The sequence below is a fragment of the Thermobia domestica genome, chromosome 13 (assembly GCF_964235325.1).
Source record: "Thermobia domestica chromosome 13, izTheDome1.hap1.1, whole genome shotgun sequence".
Taxonomy (NCBI): Eukaryota; Metazoa; Arthropoda; class Insecta; order Zygentoma; family Lepismatidae; genus Thermobia; species Thermobia domestica.
This window is the reverse complement of record NC_137466.1, coordinates 12369641-12390701: the sequence shown is the minus strand read 5'-3', so window position 1 is coordinate 12390701 and position 21061 is coordinate 12369641. Positions and strand designations below refer to the sequence as shown.

The following is a 21061-nucleotide window of genomic DNA, read 5'->3' as shown; positions in this document are numbered from 1 at the left end:
TAAGATTAAATGGCATTTGCTAGCAATATAGTGAAACGGACCCTTGATTCAAATTGATCACTATTGACCCAAAATGTTAGTTCTGACCTAGAATAATCCAAAAAACGTTTCAACCTAAAATGTTTTAAAAATTTAATTTAAAAAAAAAAAATCTGTTTGGAGTGATGCAAATAATTTGAATATTTTACATATTGTAGATACTATGCGGGTACTAATGCGAAAATTAAAAAAAAACAATGCGTATTTCCTTGCTTCATTACGTGTTTAAAATGTCAAAAAATCGTATCTTTGATGGGGCACGACACTGATAGCTTTGTTTAAAATGTAATATACTTAGGTACAATATATATTTTTTGAGGGTCTCAAAGTGATGGCAACATTGTCTACAAAATATAAAACTGAAACAAACGTGTTTTTTCATAGTTTCACGACCATCTCGAAACCCTCAAGACAAACCTTCGAACATTTCTTAGCCAGGGTTTACGATTTGGCTTTCCTTTCGTCACTAATTTATTAAAAACAGGCTCTAAAGTTGAAAATATTCTAATTAATGAAGACAGTGACGAACATTGAATGGATTACCGCAAATTATATGGTGTTTGGTTTTCGATTTGTTCTCATTGAAAGATTGTTAGATCGGAAATGATTGATTTCCGCCAGCTCCAGTTTGAATAAAGGGTTATGAGAGGAGGTGAGACTTGTTCGTAATAGATTGTAAAAAGTAGCTATTGAATCAATGTTTTAGATTCTTCTAGATTAGACAAGATAGTTTTGACAATTTTCATCAATAAAAGTGGACATCAGGATTACAGAAATTTACAGAAATGTAAATTGAAGTCCTACACATTTGCCAATATATATATATATATATATATATATATATATATATATATATATATATATATATATATATATATATATATATTCCTAAACTTAAAAGTTTTGGTAATGTTCCCTCCAAATTTACATAGAAAGGAAACAATTTACTCTGCAAAAGATAGATAATTTACTCTTTTCTCATCCAAATAAATATGTATAATACTATAAAATATGATCAAAGAGGATGTAATACATCTGCGACCTCCACATTTTGGCAATTTTTCATAAATAAGGTAGGAAGCAGAACCAGTCAACTTCATAGAAATATTGTATACATTCGTATCCCAGAAAAAATTTACTAGATTTTTTGACAATTCCAAAAATTAAGGGATAATATTTTGGATATATATTTTCCAAAATATTAGAGTAGACTGTTAATGTACCCATGTCTACGGTAAGACAGTGGGCCCTTGTATTCAACTGTACAACCACATAAGGTAATAAAGCCTCGTTAAAGAAAAGAAAATTCGACAGAATGTTCCTAGATTTACATTTTGACAATTTTAATGAAAAAAAGGGAATAATATAAGTCATTCTAAGATATAGGGACGCGTATCTCGATCATATACTGGTATACTAAACTTTCACTCTTGTCAATTTCTTAATTTGAGAAGATGTCCTACGTACCCGTCTTGAAAGTTGAGGGATGGGCCACGGTACCCATGCTAAAATCAAGAGAGCATTGACGCCTATGATTTCACATTACATGATTAGGACACATGGTGTTTTTCAACGAATCAGAGCTGAGTTTGATCAAATCAGTGACACTAATAACACTGCAGAAAACAATTCATTAATATTATATACAAAAGTATGAAGCTGTACTATTTATATCACGCTAATCCATCATATAACCAGGATGAGAAATCATTGCAGTCGCAATGAGGGGACCACTAAGTGGAAAAAGAAACACATTGCACTTCAATGCTTCGACATAGACAATTCATAAATTTCAAGATCTACTATTTTTAAAATATGTGAATTTAAAGATACAATTTACAGAATTTTGCATAACAGAATTTTGACAATTTTGCATAGCATGGAAACACCATAGAGGTGATAGCAGACACATTCTTTAGATTAAATTTTAACGTTTTAATAAGTTGCATTCTGATATTACTCATAATATATTGCCAATAGCATCAGAAGTTGTTTACTTAGTATTATTTAGTAAGAAATTCTAATTTAAAGAAGGAACAAAAATGATATAACATGCATCACGTGCCTAAAGAAAACACTGGTACGAAATTTTATTTAGTGTTCTATTTGCCTGGATCCTTGCTGTCGTATGATGTCTTTCCTTTATCCACAATTCTTGCACGAGTCCCACTCATTTGAACTGTTATTAAGGTTTCTAATGAATCTAAATTGTGGCGATATATTGAATTACTTTAAGCTGTATGCAATATTTAAGCAATGCTCGCATTCTGTTGTTGGTAATGAAACTGATCGCACTGTTTATAATAACAATTTAAACGTAGATAGAGCTTCAATTACTTTTTGTCCCGATCTGAAGATTTAACAGTCCATGGTTATCACAAAAGAATCCATCCTAGCAGTTCAGTAGCCTTATAAACATCTCAATTTCGAAACAGCGAGATCATGCTTTTAGTAAATAAGGATTCATGAAATCGTTTGAAGCAAAGAAGTGATAGATATATCTTCCGTAACTCATCTGTGATTTCCTCAGAAGATAGCCTCTCACATGATCAAATTTAACTGAAATGGGGCATCTACAACTCGAGTAACAGAAATACTTTTAACTGCAGTTTGAGAGACAAATATGATGACTATCATTTCAGTAATTGTGTTTAGAGTAGAAAGTCTCTATTTTCTAAAACAGTACTGATTTGTTGTGCATTGGTGTACTAAACGATGAAAATACGAGGCGCATTTCAAAAAGAGGTTGCTTTATTGCACTGCTTGGTCGCACTTGAAACCACTTCAGAGGTAACTAATAGCTGGAGCCTCTTGCGTTTTACATCGGTTATGTATAACCTTAATAGTAGTCGATTCTATGGGCCATCTGAATTCTTCAGACTGTTTTCAATATTAGGTACACAAAACAAATAATCACTAAAGACCCTTTCCGAAACAGTTTACCTTGGAAGTCACACTACACATACCACACACTTATTGCCGTGAAACAGTACTATAAGCTCATAACTACATGTTGACCTTCCAAAAATCCTGTGTAACCGATACTATGTGCATGGATTTGGACTAATTTTAGATACTTATATGTAACTCTACTTTTGTATTTGAACCAATCAGCGTTTTTTGATCTTGATATAAATCATTTTAGCATGTAAACGGAAAACGCCAGCGAAAGAATATTCTTAGAAAAATAGACATACACGACTTAGTACCCGACTACCTTACAACAATGTTGAACCCCCGTAGCAAAATCTTGAGATTACATTTCGCTCAGTTGTTCGGGTATTTGAATTGTTGTTCCCGTTAATTGAGGACCGTAGTTAACCGAAAATAAAACTTACAACCTTTGACTTCCGACAACGCTCAAATTAGCTGCTGAGAAGAATCTGACCTAAATATCTTCATAATCTCGAATTATTTCATTTCAAAGCAGAGACCAAAGAACTACTCTGTACTCTGCTGGCTCATTCCTACACCTTGCAGACCTTCATTGGGTTCTAACACTTATGGAACAGGTCTAAAATTTCTGCTATATCTTTAATATTTATGTGGAAATAATCCTGTTATGATTACCAGAAATGTATCTAAAAGTTTTTAGTGAATGTCTTCATATCAAATTTAGGTCTTGTACTTATAATATTATACAGTGTAGAGATAGTAAATACCACAAGATGTTGTTTTCTTGCAATTTTATGGGAATCCATATGCTTAACGTCTGAAACGTTTATGCCTAAGGTTCATAACCTGATAAGATTGATTATAAATATTGTAAATTTCACAATGTGTAAATGCAAAAATACAAATATAGCTGAGAGAATCTAAATATTATTTTGATTCATTATTACTCCTTTTCATGTTAATCATCAATTATCGACATGAAGCATTTATGAGTAGAGAATAAAAATTCGTTCTAAATTAAACACCGATCAGTACATGAATTCTGAGACACAATCATATCACTTCGTTGTATATTTTCTTTCAACTGCTTTCTAAGGAATATTAAAACACTGTTCATTCTTTTCTATATATACTTTCACAGCTGCTCTAGGTGCAGTTTCAGAATTATTTAAATTAAACCCAGAACAGAAGAAGAATTTGTGTTACGAAGAAATTGAAGCATGTGTGCCAAGGTGGGATGACAACTGGTTGAAAATTGGTTACCCTTTGAAATATGATCTACTTAAAATACAATTCACGTTGTACGCACCTGGTCAAAATCCGGTAAGCTTATAACATTCATTTATATTAATATACTTTAAAGGAAAAAGGTATACATGTCATTTGTCATAATAAGAATGATATTACAAAATGTTTGTTACACAGAAACATTGAATAGTAATTCATTTGTAAGTCATTTATTATTTTCCTATAAGACTAACCTAATAATCACCTCAATTTTCTTTAATAAAATTTGAGAAACATTGAAATTACTTACAACACATAAGTTTAAATTATATCAAATGTTTCGTGATGTGCAAGAATTCTCAAGAACATTGTTATCCAACTCAGTGTTTTTATTTCATTTTATTTCATTTATTGAATATTTCAGCAGAAGAATATTCCTTTCCAAGCAGTATGAGCATAGATATAAAAAATTAGATTATGAAGCGACACTTTGTTTGATTTACCCACATTATTCTTAGAATTGGCTTTGTAATGCTCAAAACTGTCAACTTACGTCTCAAAACCGTCAAAACTAATGGCGAAAAGGTGCCATTAGTGTAGTGGCACAAACCTTACTGATTTTGGTGGTACATTTTAGGACAATCCCTTACCCTGCCCCAACAGACTTAACGTTTTCACCGTGTCTTGGTAGGGCACAAGCGCAAAACCAATGACAGGAAAGCTACTTAGGGTCGCTTTTAGAGTTGCCTGATGGTTATAATATAATTATTCTATTAAAAGTAACTTGTAGCAATGCCAGAATAATGTACTAATGTTTATGAGTCAAAATATAGCGATATTAGCTTACTTGTTGGAACGAATGTTCAGATTTTGTCCGAAATGCCACGTTAAAGATAATTCTAGGCATAGTCTTTGTTACGCACGGTGTTTTGTGCAACTCTTCGCTTCTTTTGCTCCGTACGCACCATAACCCAGAACTCATCACGGGGAAGTGGTTGCCCATAAAGTAGCTGAAGTTGTGTTAGGAGTTTAGGCCTATTAATCATGTCGTAGTAGTTTTAAGATGTAATGTTTAACTTTGGAAGAATGAAGTCATGTGGGCGGTTTGATCTCAGAGTTTTCTCATCATCGAATTTCCAACAAAAGTGCAAAACTCTCCACCCTATTTTGTAGTGCCATAACAAACTTAAACATAAATATAATTTTTGGTATGTAATTATAATGTCAAAAGAAAAACTGTTGTACAGGAACTTATATATATATATATATATATATATATATATATATATATATATATATATATATATATATATATATATATATATATATATAACAGTTCTTCTCAGAGTATAAACACCTCATCCAGTTCCCTGCCAGGTGGTAAAGTACCAAGGTCCGACGAAACGTTACCACGGTGGATAGAAACGATATGCGCTGTATTAGATAAGATGTGGAGAGCGAACTTCGTCGGAAACACAAGTAATGCGTCTTCCTACCTCCCTAATGAATTCAAGACTTCTTGCACCCCAAGCACCACTGGTTTCAATAGCGATTGGAATGAAAACAAACTTCTCGAGGAGGTTGTTGTATTTTCTTTGTTTCTCAGCTTCTCTGTGGTTAGCAACAGCTCCAGCGTTCATTACTGACGAAGGGAGACTTGAATGAGCGTATGTATCAGAGAATGTGAAATCCCACAATAAATATTTACCTCTCATCCATGGAACCAAAGTCATCTCATCTGATCGCTTTCCATCCGAACGACAGCAACCAGAAGGTTCCCGTATTGAAGGAAATCCAGCTGTGTTGAGGGCTTGTAGTATTATATCATTTACAGAGGAACGTCGGGCGAATCTACCAGCGCTCTTCATGCATGAAAGGCCATGCAGGCCACGTTAGTTAACCTCATTCCCTCAAGCTGGACAGCGATGAGGCTCACAAACTGCTAAGCTTAAACGTAAGGCTACAACAATTCGAAAGCTTTCATTTGACAAATGAAGGCCTAAAGGCGGAGAAGGTGTCGCCATCAACCACGCACCCGCTTCAGGAGACGAAGCAGCAAGAAGCCTGGCTATATCTTCTGGAACAACAACAGATTGTAACAAATAATTATGTAATTGACATGTAATTGGTGTATACCAAAATGACTGATAACACTTTATGCTAATCTCCGGAAGGCTTTTATCTGCTAAGCTTGCCCACTTATTAGAGCCTTCTTGAACTGAACCATCTGGGTCCAAACAATAACCCTGTGGAAGTAGAGCTTCGATTAAACGCAGAGATCCGTGGTATGAATTTAAGAATGTAAGAATCGCCATATCCACAGCTCGTCGAATACCAAGACCGCCCAAGCCAACAGGTAAACATGCTTGTGTCCAAGAGTCGTCATTTAAGGAGCAGTTCAGAATTGATTATTTATTTTCCTACATAATGACATACTAAACAACTGTTTACTACACTGAATAAGTAGTTTTGTTAAATAAAATCTTTTCATATTTATTTCTGCTCAGGGTACAGGAGTTCATAATTAATGAACGTAATTGATTAACAATTTATTTATTTCTGTACTCTGCCAAAAAGAATTAAACTATGAACTGTTTGCACATTAGAGAAAACGAAAAAGATTTGTTATTTGGTTAAAACACATGATTTAATTTCCAGTGTTATATAATAGTAACGTATTTTTTTTATTTTCCTTCATCCGTATATAATGCATAAAACATGTATATTTTTTACAATAAAATGTAAATTCCTCACTTTAAAAAATAATTTCTAGCAGTCAGGAAATGAACCAACGCTTAAATAAACATCTCTACTATTTTGTTATTTTATTTGTTTGATGAAAATGTGTAAAGAGCTTAAAATTAAATTTCGTGAAATCGTTTAATATGTTAAAACATAAGTTTCACTTTATTTGTAAAGGCAAAGTTATTTTGATACCAACCAGCAGGACACTGGTTGAAGAATGAATATAACTATGTACGAACAGAGGAACAGAATAAACAGCTAGATATTTAGTATAGAAGACAGCCTACTCTGCTCCTGGATTTTAGACTGATGTAATCGACATCAATAGATTTCAGGACGGCATCAGCTATCGTCTCTAGTTAGCAAAGAAAAAAATGCAGGATATCTTAGATAGAACTTAGTCAGATTGCAATATTGTTCTTTGTACCTCAACTTAATTAAAAAGATAACATAGTTAATAATTAATCAGTATGATAGCAATGAAGAGTTGACCAGTACAGTGAATTAATAATGATTTCTTATTCTTTTACAATCTCAATGGTCTGTACTTTAACAATGTCTGTCTTGCCTGTCAATCAGGATATCTCTATCCAGTAAGGTTCTCTTTTATTCTAATCGTGTAATCATTTTAATATATCAATTAACTGAATAAAATTGTTATGGATTAGGTTAATTTCATATTTCATTTATCACTTATTAGTTCTTCTGAACTATTGTTTATTATTTAGTATTAAATCTAAAGATCCTATAAGTAATTAGTAAATCCGTTTTTTAGTGTTTCTTGAACCGTTTACAATGCAATTCTTTGTCCTAAATAAGAACACTTTTACTTTACTATACTACTTTACTTTACTATACCTTTTAATTAGAAAGAGCATCAGACGTTCTGTAATTTAGGTTTCAAAAGCAAACATGAAAGTTAAGAATTTTTAATGGCAGCAGAGGACGTGACACTCACAGTTTCATTGCGCTTACCGAAAAATTACAATATCATGGTTTCCATCTCTGTATCTTACTTTCTTGATAATTTTCTCCCCAATGGTCTATTGCTTTTGTAAGCATACGCATACTATTCACGTTAGAGCGGAGGGAAAATAAAAACGTCCTCGTAAGTAGAGGCTTAAGGGACGCAAGGATCTAAATTATTTTTTAGGTTTTAATCTATGAAAGGAAGTCTAGTGTCTTGTGAAGAGAAAAATACGACTACGAGCAAAGAAATGTCATACGTAAATTATGCTTTATCGAATAGTCTCCTTTTCTTTATTCATTCAAAAAGTTTATAGGAAATAGTACCGACACAATTATTTAAATTTTTACTCAATAAAAGCGTAAAATAATTACATTTATAGCAAACGACTTAAACATTGGCTAACTTTCTTTCACTGTGAACATTTTTACAAGGCATGTTTGTTAGGAAAAAATATACAACTCATCACTGCATACAGACCTACGTACGAAACATAGTATCAATCTCAGGTGATCTTCGTCACAAAAATATTATAAAAGCTGCGGTACTAAAGTATTTGTATCTAAACATTGCTTCACAGATTTGTGGAGCAATTCATGAAAATATTGTATCGATAAACGTACATACCAAACTTTTATAACCATCTTTTAAAATAAGTCAGGAAATTTGTCATCACATAAAGCAAATAAATAAATAAATAACAACTCTGGAAAGAATATTATTTCTTCCAGTGTCGTCATAAATAGAAAGGACCAACTTGCTTCGTGCGAAAGGTGTGCTTTGGAAGAAACTACAGCTGTTAGTTTTTGGGAAGATATACACAAGAAGACGTAAAGAAGTTTTAATCATTGAATTCACTTCTCATTCCCTGAAAATTTTCTTCACTTGATGTTTTATTGCAATAATTGTAAAACTAAAGATCAGAGGTTTAAAGTCATCCTAAGAAACAATTTTCATAAGCGTAATTATAAAGTAAGAAAGATTAATGATTCATTGGAAGTGTAACGCATTTTTACACAATCCAGAAGGATATTAATTAATAAATAATGTTCCCGTGTATTAATGCGAGTCTTATGTACTGCTTATTATTATTTTCTGTTTGCAAATACAGTGTATATTTTAGATTTTTTTTATTAATCATATGATTTGATGATCTCGAAGTTTCATCACCGAAGAAACAAAGCTGTGGAGTGAATTACATAAAGGCTACATTGTTAGAATACTTGTGGTCAGTCCATATCATGATAGGCCCTATCCATCTACAGCTTACTCTCTGTTCCTTTGTCGATAAACCTGTGTTTTTTCTCAGGTATGACTTAACATATCAATTCCATATGAATAACGCAGCAATACTAAACAAAACATCTATATTTAGTGAAGCGTAAAATAATTTAGAATTAGTCAACTATAAACATTCATACCGAGCAAGATATTCGGTACTTGTATGAATGCGTACGATATAAGGAAGTTAATGTTTTCTTGTCTCTTCTCGTGTCGTGTCGAATTTCGGTACAAAAGGAAAATAATACAAGTTAAATACATAGTAAAAAATCAGGTGTAAGAAAATTGTAACGTTCTCACTCACATGCAGCAAATGCCATTTATGGCGGAAGGAATAGACACTCAAACAAGACGTACAAAGAACAGGCAGTTGCCTAACAATATTTTTCTTCCTTTTCGAGATGCCCAACTTTAAGGTCACTAAGTTCTCTTTATGCCTTGTGAACTTTCTTATAGTTACTCCATGTAACTACTTGTATTCAGAACTTAGTAAATATCACACAGTGGAATAGTGTTTGCTGTCGATATGTTTCCGTTCCTAAAGGATATGTGTTCAGTATAACCTCATTGGGTTAGGTAGCAAACTGTGCAGGTATGAAAATCTGAAATGTATTGGTTGGTTTAGTATGTTTTATTTTGTGCTTGCTAGAAAATTAAACAAATAAATTATATTATTCTTTTATTTCTGAGCTACCTTTAAAAAATTTGTATCGGGCCCACAAGCACCTAAAACCATATCAGGTTTGAGCCTACAGCTCAACGTGCAATTCGAACTACATAAGCTATCACATTGAATCGATCGTGGATCGTATGGTAACCAGTTAATGTTAGCCAGAAAACAACTAAGTGTCTACATTAAGACAGTCATACATCAAGCGTATACAGTAGCACCAAAGCTGCCGATAACGATCATAGCTGCATATAGTTTATTTGCATAAAACTATTTCACACTAGAATATTTCTAGCAACTTGTGACTCGTGTATTTGAGTATTAAGTGCTTATCAGACCCTGCCAATTTTCTTTCTGAATTTACTTCAGAAATGAAATAATGATATTATAGTATAGTTATGTAATTTTCTACAGGCTGCAGAACACTATTTAGTAAACTGACCAACTTTCCTGACGTTGTTGTTATCTTCTTATAGCTCGGTCTTTAAACCAATAAAATCATTATTAAATTCAATACTTATTCTTTCAGAATACACAACATACTAACAAGACAAGCTATTCCACTACGAGGTATTTTTAGGTACTAAACAATTGCGTTAACAAATTTCACGTAAAAGTTTTATTTTGGCAACATTTTCAAACATGTGGGAAAGAGATTTTTACTGACAAGCAACCAAAACATCAATATTTAAAAAAAAAAGAAAGAAAGAAAAAGAAACATAAGAAACAAAGTTGAGCAGGTCAAAGAAACTGGAAAATGTTGCCATGCTAAATGTTCGCTTACCTTCCTTTTTGCCCAATTATCTGTTGTTTTGGCCATAACTTGAAAATTTGCTGTATGTCCAAAAATATTTTTGGAAATTTTCCAGAATTTAAATATTATTATGTATTTTAACTCGTATTATTTTCATGTTCCTGAAAATGCAAATCGAACGACATAAGGACATATTTTCAAGACAAGACACCATTTTCACTACAGGTGATGAGCAAAGCGCAAGTCTCTTTTCTTTTGTCCTACTTCCTGAGAATTAATTTAACAACCAATTAGCTTTTGTGTTTAGCAAAGCATTACGGATATGGTTATGTTGAATAGACTAATTCCAAATTCTTACACGCAGCAGTTTATTAGTAGAGTCCCTGCACTGAAATGGGTAATATTTGCGTGTTATTCGTATAGAAAGGATGTGTTTAGTTTTAGTTGAGAAATCTTTGAGTATGAAAACTCTTTGGTTTATTGAGAAATAGACAGCGCTACATAAAGATGGGTATTACGAATGGAGATATTATAATAATTATAAAATATGTTGGCTTTAATTAGAAAAATCCACTTGACATCTTTTGCTCCTTCAAGATCCTTGAATCATATAATTATCATCATAGGTATTTAGCCATTATTTGTATGTCACTTGCCACAACCGAGAATCATTTATGTATCGTAATCTCCAGCTATCCTCTTCGTCTTTAGGTAAGATCTTAGTTTGAATACCATTCATCAACTGTATCCTCTTTCTTCAGTTCCCTCTTTTCGCTGGCATCAATCCTTTCAGCACATCCCTCATGATTTTAAATTATATGATTGTTTCAAAACCATGTTGCAATCTCAGAAAATGTTTCGTGTGTTGGTCTATATCCATGATTGGCATGGGCTTTGGAATGAAGCTTGAAGATTCAGCATTCAGGAGTACATATTTCCTCTAAAATCCCTTGTAACACTGTTAACAATAGATAGAAGTTAGCCCATATTTAAGTTTTCTGCTCCAAATTTAATAAATTGATTCAAGTTTGAAAGGCGAATCTGTTTTTCACAGTACAACTATTGTGCACATTCTCTAAAACAATAAACATGTAAACATTCGTTCGTCCTGCTCATAACTGAACGATTTAATTATATTTACTTATTTTCTTTGCAGGCAGAAATAAAGGCGCAACGTAATTACATCAGAAACTTTGATGGGAAACTACCATTGAAAGTTATTGTTCTTGGTTACATTGGGAGAGCTGGTGCTGGGTATGCCAGTGTCGTGTCTGGTTCTGCAAATGTTAGTGTTACCACTATTTAATAATTCAAACGACTAAAATTACTTTATTCATGTAAAACGAAATTATTTAGAAACTATAACATATTGTGATATCAAATGCGTTGCAAATTTTCTCTTGCCGTCGCCAGTGAGCGAAGGTATTTCAACAAAAAGGTTTGTCTGCGTGAAATTGGTGACTAGGCGGCATCAGCGAAATGGTGGCGCAAATGTTTTGTTTCAGTTTTGGTGGTGGAGAATTTGAGTTTGAATTATGATGTGCGCGCCAACCAACTATACTTGGTTCATGTCCTTTTTCGTGGTTCAGAGCACGTACTAATTGTAGCTTCTATCTTTCATAGCCTTGGTTTTGCATAAAAAGTCAGTCTTGGTTCATGTCTCAAATCCCAAATTTGTGGAGATAAAGGGAAGAAATGACTGGTATCAGAATTACGTGGAAATGAAACTACGAGTACTATATAAAAAACAAATTATTCTGGATTTCCAAAACAAAAGAGACATTAGCTATGCCTAGTTATAATGAAACGCTGTAACAAGATAACGATTCCGTATACGTTGAATGCTAAAGATAAATTCAGTTTTTAATAAAATAAAATTTTAAAGATGACATCTCTTACCTTCAGTTATCCATTAACCTTAATAGGGAAGGTCGCAGGGTCTTACTATGAGTTTATATTCATCCTATGCTCAATCGACTCGCTTTTACATATAAAACAATTACGCAAACGGAGAAAATCTCGATCTCAAGTGTTTTTGAATTAAGAGCGTTTAAGGATCAAAATTGAACAGATTTTGTGAAAAGTTTGAAGTAACTAATTTGTTTTAGATAAAAGCTTCATTTTTGGCATCGGAGATTTTCCTGGGTGCCCAACACAGTAGTGCACTCATTTGGGAGGAGGTGAAAGGTAATAGCATGCTACATGTTGCGAATTGCCTTCTGTTAGGCACATCGGGTAGAAATGCTGATAAAATATATTTGCCACCGTTATTCGACTGCATTGTCATTTAAATGTCACTTTTCTGTGTGACCACCATCAAATTAAACAATGACACTTGTCTCCGAAACTACCGTGAACGGAACTCAAAACATAGTCGGCCTCAGCTTATGCATTGTGGAAGGTGGTGTTTTAATATTTTATCTTTAGAATGTTTTTCTTTTTAAATAGCGGATTTTAATTGCGTTTGTTGGAAATTAGTGGCCATACTTCAGGGAATAGTGTACGATATTGGGCGGTACATGTAGTCAAAAAACGAACAATCGGCTAACGACAATGTGTGCAATCATGGGTTTTCTCCACAATAAAAGCCACGTTGTTGAGAACTTTGATTGCATATTCCCGCTAATCATTTTTGGCCTATTTTGTTGCTGAACATCTTTAAATATTCCCTGAAATTTGATAAATATTTTCCCATAATCGGTATCTCATTTCCCTGGCTCATGAAAAACACATAGCAAGCGATGATGTATTGAAATACCGTCTTCAGCAATTCATGAGCATAGGCCGACAGGGTTAGGAAACTGAATATTCGCATTCACTGTCAGTGCCAGCCTGTGGGGAACAATTGACTTGGTTTAACTTCATTATAATTATAAACTGGTTTTTGATTACCACATATGATACTATGTTGTAGTGCAAACGTTTCGCTAGACAACTGATCCGGGAAAAACAATACATTAGCAACAGAGGCTTTTGACAAAATATTAATCTCACTCCAACGTAAAGAAGGCAAGAACATCACAGTGTAATTACCGTAAGATTAATTATGAATAACATGACGTAAATCATTGAATTTCCCACGCCTGACAAAGCGTATGAGAGACAAATGTCATTGTTCAATTTCGAGGCGACCAGACAGGAAAGTGACATTTGAATCATACAGATACTATGTACAGATGAAAAGGGGTACCGAATACATTTTATTAGCTTATCGACCCGGTGTGCAAACATTAGGTAATTTGCAGGTTGTAAGACGCCGTTACATTTCATCTCCTCCCCTGTAAGTAGCCTTACCCTGCCAACTATGTTTCTACCTCAGGACTGTGCTGGATACCCAAGGTACAACCCAATGACAAAAATGAATTGTCTATCTCCAGAAATGTTTATTTCCAACTTTCTGCAAAATTTGTTCAAGTTTGAATTATTAACTCTTGTAATTCAAAGATGTTTACGATCGAGGATTTTTCAGTCTGCGTTTGTTTCGTATGTAAAAACGAGTCGACCGAGCATAGTATCAACATGAAGTCAGAGTAACAGTCCACGGCCTTCCCTATTTAGTATTGCTAACACTAAGCTAAGTTTTGATTTCGGTAAAACGTCATTATTATTTTTAAATATGTATTTACCATGGATAAATACAAAGGGATATAAAATATGTACTCACTGTTTGTTAGTCCATATCTCATGACAAAAGTCACTTGACACTGACAGAGGGTTATATCATGTGTTCCAAATAACCATCTGTAGCTTCTACAAGGTCTGTACGGAATACTGCACCTTTCAGCGCGTTCTATCCGCCGGAATCGATGATGGCATAAGTCAACTACCGAACGAGTGCTTGACGAGTTGTCTCCGTGCTTACGGAGGTGAGGTACGGACGATTCGAAAAACTTCTATTTCGTCTCCTGTACAAGTCGGTAAGCAGCGCTCACTAGATCAAAGATGAGTAATTAGTGCAAAAGTAGCCAAGTCTTAAGACATCCGTCAACGTCCTCAAACATCGAAAATGTGACTCGTGTGAAAGAAATCTTGCCTACAAACCGTCTTGTGGGTGCTTGTCTAATAGCCGACCTGTTAAATGTTTCACAAACTATCATCCCCAAGTTTGTGATCAAAGATTAGCACACGGAATAATTGTGGCAAAGCTTTTCCCAAGAATTTTGACCAACGACCAAATATTTCGCCGAGTTGAAATTGGTCACTTTTTTTTGCAAGTGTGCAAACATATTCCTCATTTTTCGGACAATGACATCATTGGGTGATGGAATGTGGATATTACAGAACGACCTCAAAATGAAGCTGCAAAGTGCCCAGTGGCACAATTCGGCGTTCCCTTGCCCTGAAACGTCTCGAATGAGCAAATTGAAGTTCAAGGCTATGGTCATTGTGTTTGCTGTCATTACAGGGATCGTAAACCTTGAGTTTTTATATCCCACGGGAACCATTAACTTAGAGGTTTTCAAGTGACTGAGGTCAATTATCCGACTCGCCAGATCAGAACGCGTCAGCTCACACTTCTTTCTCGTGATTGTTAGGGAAATAGATGCTTAGTTAAAGAAACATCTCGGTTTCTGTGTCGGTAAAACTAAGCATTAGTGCCTTAACATTCTTCCCCTTTTATTTTAAATATACCATTACCTGCGAGATCGTATAAATAGAGTAAGAGTATTTTAATGTTTAGCTTTTTTTTCTGGTTGATTTCTTAGATGGGTTGAATAATTTCCCCAACATCCTCTTACCGTTTGCTGCTGGAATTATCTCCCTTGTTGACTCATCCGAATGTAATACTGTAGTCATACCGATTGCGCATGTATTATCTCCAACTTACACTCCTAAATGTAGCCGAAATTAACTATAACCATAATTTTATTACATAATACACAAAAACTTATCTTTTTATGTCTCATCAGCACACTGAACATACCACAGATCACATGGAACATACATTGTCATGAATCAACAACCTCGTTTTTCTTTTTCGTTTTCCTTATACCAATCGATATGTTGCTACAACTAAGCATTTACTGCCCTAATTGTGACCAACTGTCTGGTTAAATCTAACGTGGTATCGCTGCCCTAGTAGCCCTATAGTCTTGGCTCGCTGTTGTAGTCTTCGTTTGTTTCTCCATTTTAATTCCTCCAGAAAGATCATCGTTACACAGGAATTGACAACGTAAAAGCATTTCTGTAATTGCTTTAAGTTCACTTCCTGAACACCTCTTCCAGGATGCATTCACAGATTGGAAATCCCATGGCAAGGATGTATCGATCCAAAAGGACGAAATTTTGAAGATTTTTTAATATACAGGTATTATTAATCCTATTATCATTTAAAGAAATGTGTTGCCTTTTCACGCTAATGATATGGTGACAATACGTCCCGGATAGCCCTTGTATACAGTCCCCATCACCCCGAACTAGAACCAAACTACGATTGTTAGTGTATCTTATGTAATAGCAGCACATGACTACTTTTCTTTTCCACACGGTTCGTCGATTATTGTTCTTTTTGGTCCATACACCCTATTCTTGACGATTTCTCCGAGATAGATATCTAGAGATGTGATATCAGGAGCCCGAGTTGGCTACTCAGCATGACTTCTTCAATCAAATCTGATAGAGTATTAACTACGTACAAATGTGTCATGTCGATAGTATTGATATGGGCCTCCGCCTTATTGCAATTAAAAAAGTTCATTACTATACAGCTTTCGATGTCAGGCAAACCCTTTGTTTGAAGCATTATTAAATACAATCCACCAGTTACGGTAATCTCGAAAAAGAGTGGAGAAATGACACCACACACTGAGAGACCTAAACCCTGGTGGATTTACTATCCTGCCCACATATGTGTGAGAATTTTCAGGCGCCGAGTGGACACAATAGCGGCGGTTCACAGTACCGTTAAGTTTGAATTGAGTCTAGTCAGTCCACAAAACTTTACCAGCAAATCATGCTTCATTGCTAACCATGTGCTGATATCACTCACAATATTCAACAGTCGAACTGAGTCGTTCTCATTTATTGCGCTTAGCCATCTTCTAGAGTACATTTTCCACGCTGCCGTCTTCAAAATTCGCCTTACACATGACTGGAACATTCAAATTTTGAGCGCTCCCTGGCTTACTGATTTTAAAATGACCGGGTGAAATATTGCAATGCTGAAACACTGGACGGCGGACTTGTAGCTGTTCGTGCTCGCTGAATTTTTCCATCTATTCGAATTTATCAGGAGTGTGTTCAATTATTTGGACGAGTTTGTAGCGGTGTTTTAAACACTCTCTCCCAATGCCATTGTAACTCGTGAATGTTATCTTACTTCCAGTCCCACTTCATTACAGCCTTGTGTTCAATAAACGATAAGCGAACGTCCACCATTACTGCTCGACTGCCTTCTGCTGCACTGGCTAGTATGATTGGCTCAATCCCGGTATAAACCACCCACACATGAGCGGCATAAATTAACTACTCTGCCTACCACTACAATTTAATACATTAAGCTACATTACGCACTAGATTAGTGAGTGTAAGGTAATTTTGTTTAGAAATTATTTAATTACAAAGCAAGTACATTTTGGACTCCCTGCAGATACCAAAGACCACGCAATTTACAAACAACTTAGTTATGATAAAGTAACTCTGTATGACTGACATATGCATATGTTACAGGAATAAAGTAACTCTGTATGACTGATCTATGGATATGCTATAGAAGCAGCAAGAAGTAATTTAGATTTTAACTTACTCCAATGAAGTGTTTCTGTCAGCATAATAATCTAATGCAGCCGCACTAATGTTATCTTTACCATAAATTTGGAATAATGCATTTAAGCGTAGTTTATAAATTAGGCTGGTTCAAAAATACAACCAAAGAGTAAGGAATAAAACATGTTTACATAATTCCAGATTATTGTTAAAAATTACATGAGGACTCTGAAGAACGTAAACGTTATCGTGGTTACTTGGAACAGTGGAAATAGATATGAACAAGCTGTATCAAATGGTAGAGTTGTTGGTTATGCACTTGGGCATCTCATAAATTACCTTCAGGTAAATATTGTTTATTTCTATTTGCTTACATAAGTCTTCAGTATTATTACAGTATAATCGCTGTACCTGCAGATGAACGTGGAACCTGGACCAATTGTGTATTCAAAGACAATCTGCGTCATGTTTATCTTTTTAAAGTATTATTTATGCCTTTTCGTTCTTACATATCTCATCTTTGAAAAATATTAACCCTACAATGCACAGTGGGATAGATATGGGTCATACCGGTAAATGTAATTTGTGCTTTCCTATATAACGGTACGTAGTTGCTAATGTATGATGAACCAGATTGTGAACGTTCGAAACTAGTTGTAATTCCACAGTTTGAGCTTAGATTGCTCTATAAGCGTACGGGTACTTCCTTACTCATTTTGACTTTCACTTACAAATCTATTTCTTTTTCACAGGAAATAAAATCATGCATTGTAGAGTTAAGGCTTAATATTTAATTATAATTTTAAGGTATAAGTCATAATCATACGGTATACGTCAGTCGTGCTAGTGTCACAATGAAATTTTAGATGAAGGTATATTTTGGTATCAGTGTCATATTAATAGGCGAAGTCTTAATGGCTATCATACAGACTTAATATTTATATTTATAAAAGAAAATATTCCCAAAAACTTATACATAAGGGCTTAGACTCTACCAATCACCTTGTTCATCTCAATATGATCTTTTGATTTATGTATATCTGTCATTGTAATACATTTGTTACGTGTTAATGATATTTTGGAATTTAAAAAAAATGCCGTAAAGCTTCTAATGTCATTAAATAAGTTAAATCACATTTTACAAATGTATACACGTAAGAGTAATAATGAAATTGATTTCATTTGCATAGTTTTTATTAAAATGATTATTTTAAAAAAAAATTCCTACTACTTAGTAAAATTTAACACAAATATAGAAATCCATAACAAACGTTTATAGAAGCCATTAGTTGTTTATACCAAGGCTACGGTTGGTCTTTAGTATGTGTTAATGTATATGTCATAAACAAAAAAGAGAAAGAAATTTTTAAGTATGACAATATACCTACATATTTTAATTCTTTTTTTTAAGTTTTTGTATATTAGATAATAATTTCAAAATTAAATCGTAGTTTGTAAACTCATAATACTAATTTCAAATGTGATACTCTCCAGTTCTAATAGATTGTTCTAAGAATGTAAAACACCATTTCAACGTTGGACCTTTTTGCCCAATCCTATGTTATATTTCGAGTTTAAGAGTGACTAAGCTTCACTAAGAAAACAGTCACACTGCTAAAATTTTTCCTTTTCTATCTTAACGAGCAACAACATCGTACAAAATACAAATGCTTGTTAGCTACTCTGAAAGCAAATCGAAAATGTAAACTAACTAAGAGTAGCCACCTTCTTGGTTTCAGATTAAGAACTTCGTGTGGACAACACGTATCCATGAATTGACAAGATTTTACAGTTTTCTTACATTGTTATTCAATGATATTTTTCATAACAATTCATTTTGATTAGTCATCTTTCATTTTCAGGCTACAAGTCATTAACGTTGGACACAGAAATATTTAATTCAATTCCATTTGAAAGTTTAAAATTAAAGATTATTGTATAGTAAATGTATTGTCAAGAAATACAAATTACAAAAACGTTCTTTACTTTTAGAAAAATGCAGATCTTGATCCATATAATGTGCACATCATAGGTGAAGGAGTAGGGGCTCATGTAGCAGCTTATGTCTCACACACAGTTAAGGATCTTGGAAGAATCACAGGTAACTACAGCACTCCATTCATAAACTTGTATCTTTAAACATTGCATTTAAGAGTAATTAAATCTTATTAAGTTTTAAAATGTTACTTGAGTACACTTACTTAATTCTGAGAGATCCAAAATGTAATATTGCAAATTCCTTAATGTGTGTCAGTTATTCAGAGTGGTTATTGACAAAGTAATTGAGGGAAAGAGTGTTAAACTAAATGTTAATCCCTAAAAGTGTTTTGCTTGATTTCATTTCACTGCACAAATAATATCAAATTTTTTATCTAAACACAGGAAGCATTCAGCTATTGTGCGAAAACCGGAACAATTAAGGTAACAGCACTTAATAAACAGAAATGATAAATACAATGAAGAACACAATTCAAGATGTGTTTTCAAAATAATAGAGATAAGCATTATAAGTGACTATAATGATTGTAAAATAGGATGTTTATAAGGGAAGTAAAGATCCAAAACACATTTCCATTTTGGGTAGAAAACACCACTCAAATTTCCCAATACTGTAGGTAACTTGGATCCATTTGACAAGGATTGGGACTACTAAGTCAGTACAACAATGATTCTAGTGAGAAATACGTGCTGGAAATGTCAGCTACAATACTCTCTCCCGCAATGCTCAATACTTAAATCAAGTTGAAGCAGAGGTGTCTGCGAACATGGGGTTGCCACTTACAGGATTGTAAATTGCTCGACTAAAATTCAAAAATGTGTGTGCACGTTGGTTCCCAAAACAGTTAACTGCGCAACACAAAACCAAACTATTGGGATACCCAATGGACTTTCCTATGTGATATGCCCAAAAGGAAGATGCACTTCTGTATTTCAGTGTGACATATGATGAGAGTTGTGTGTTCCATTAAATCCAAGCATCAGCCAGTGCATTTGCGACATAAAAATTCTGCAAAACCTAAAAATAATAAAATCTTATTTTTATTCTACAAGCTACTGAAAACAGTTTTCTGAGATCTTCATACTATCATGCGTATGTATTTAATGTCCCTTGAAGAATAATAAATGTTAAAACACTGCCAAATTTCGAGAAAGTTTCGTCATGCATTCCAAACTAACGAAGAAACATGTCTTATGTGGAATCCATTTTATTCTTGGCAACACTGGGATACATTTAGTTAATGTCAGCAAAGAATTGGTTGCAATTCTCAAATAGACCGTCCTTGAATACCCTTTATAGAGCCCCGATCGCAATCTACTATTGTCTTTTCCTGACCCTAAGGAAATATCCAGCTGGGGAACACTTTGATGACAACGATGAAGTCAGGGTAAAAATCGCAACATGGTTCTAGTGCAAGTGCGGAAGTTTTACGATTATATGATGGAACAACTTGTTTCTCTTTGAGCAAATGTTTAGACAATTAAGATATGAGGCACACATTTACCCATGTACCTATCGTTATGTCCAATATATTATATTTCTTGTTATATTCTTTCTCATTGGTATCTTTATTAACCTTACAAGCATCACATGTAAAGAAAACTCGAATTTTGTTCCCTTTAAAGTAAGAATTTTTTAAAAAAAGATACTGTAATAAGAAAACTAACAAGTGTATTATTCTCATGAAACGAAATTGTTTGATCTCTAAACCAGATAATTTCTGCCTTAAATGTTGGTATATTGTTATCAACTTCCCAAAAAGTATTTTAAGCATTTTCC

At 33.9% G+C, this 21061-nt stretch overlaps 1 protein-coding gene across 1 annotated transcript in view; it reads left to right on the top strand.

Annotated features, from left to right (window-relative positions):
• Nucleotides 1-21061, top strand: part of LOC145667497 (pancreatic triacylglycerol lipase-like) — a 109062-nt gene that overhangs the window by 61753 nt on the left and 26248 nt on the right. Inside the window, exons 3-6 of the mRNA XM_081734974.1 lie at nucleotides 4076-4257; nucleotides 11735-11863; nucleotides 17485-17628; nucleotides 19276-19384. Coding sequence (XP_081591100.1) covers nucleotides 4076-4257; nucleotides 11735-11863; nucleotides 17485-17628; nucleotides 19276-19384 — 564 coding nt within the window. The remainder of the gene's footprint in view (nucleotides 1-4075; nucleotides 4258-11734; nucleotides 11864-17484; nucleotides 17629-19275; nucleotides 19385-21061) is intronic.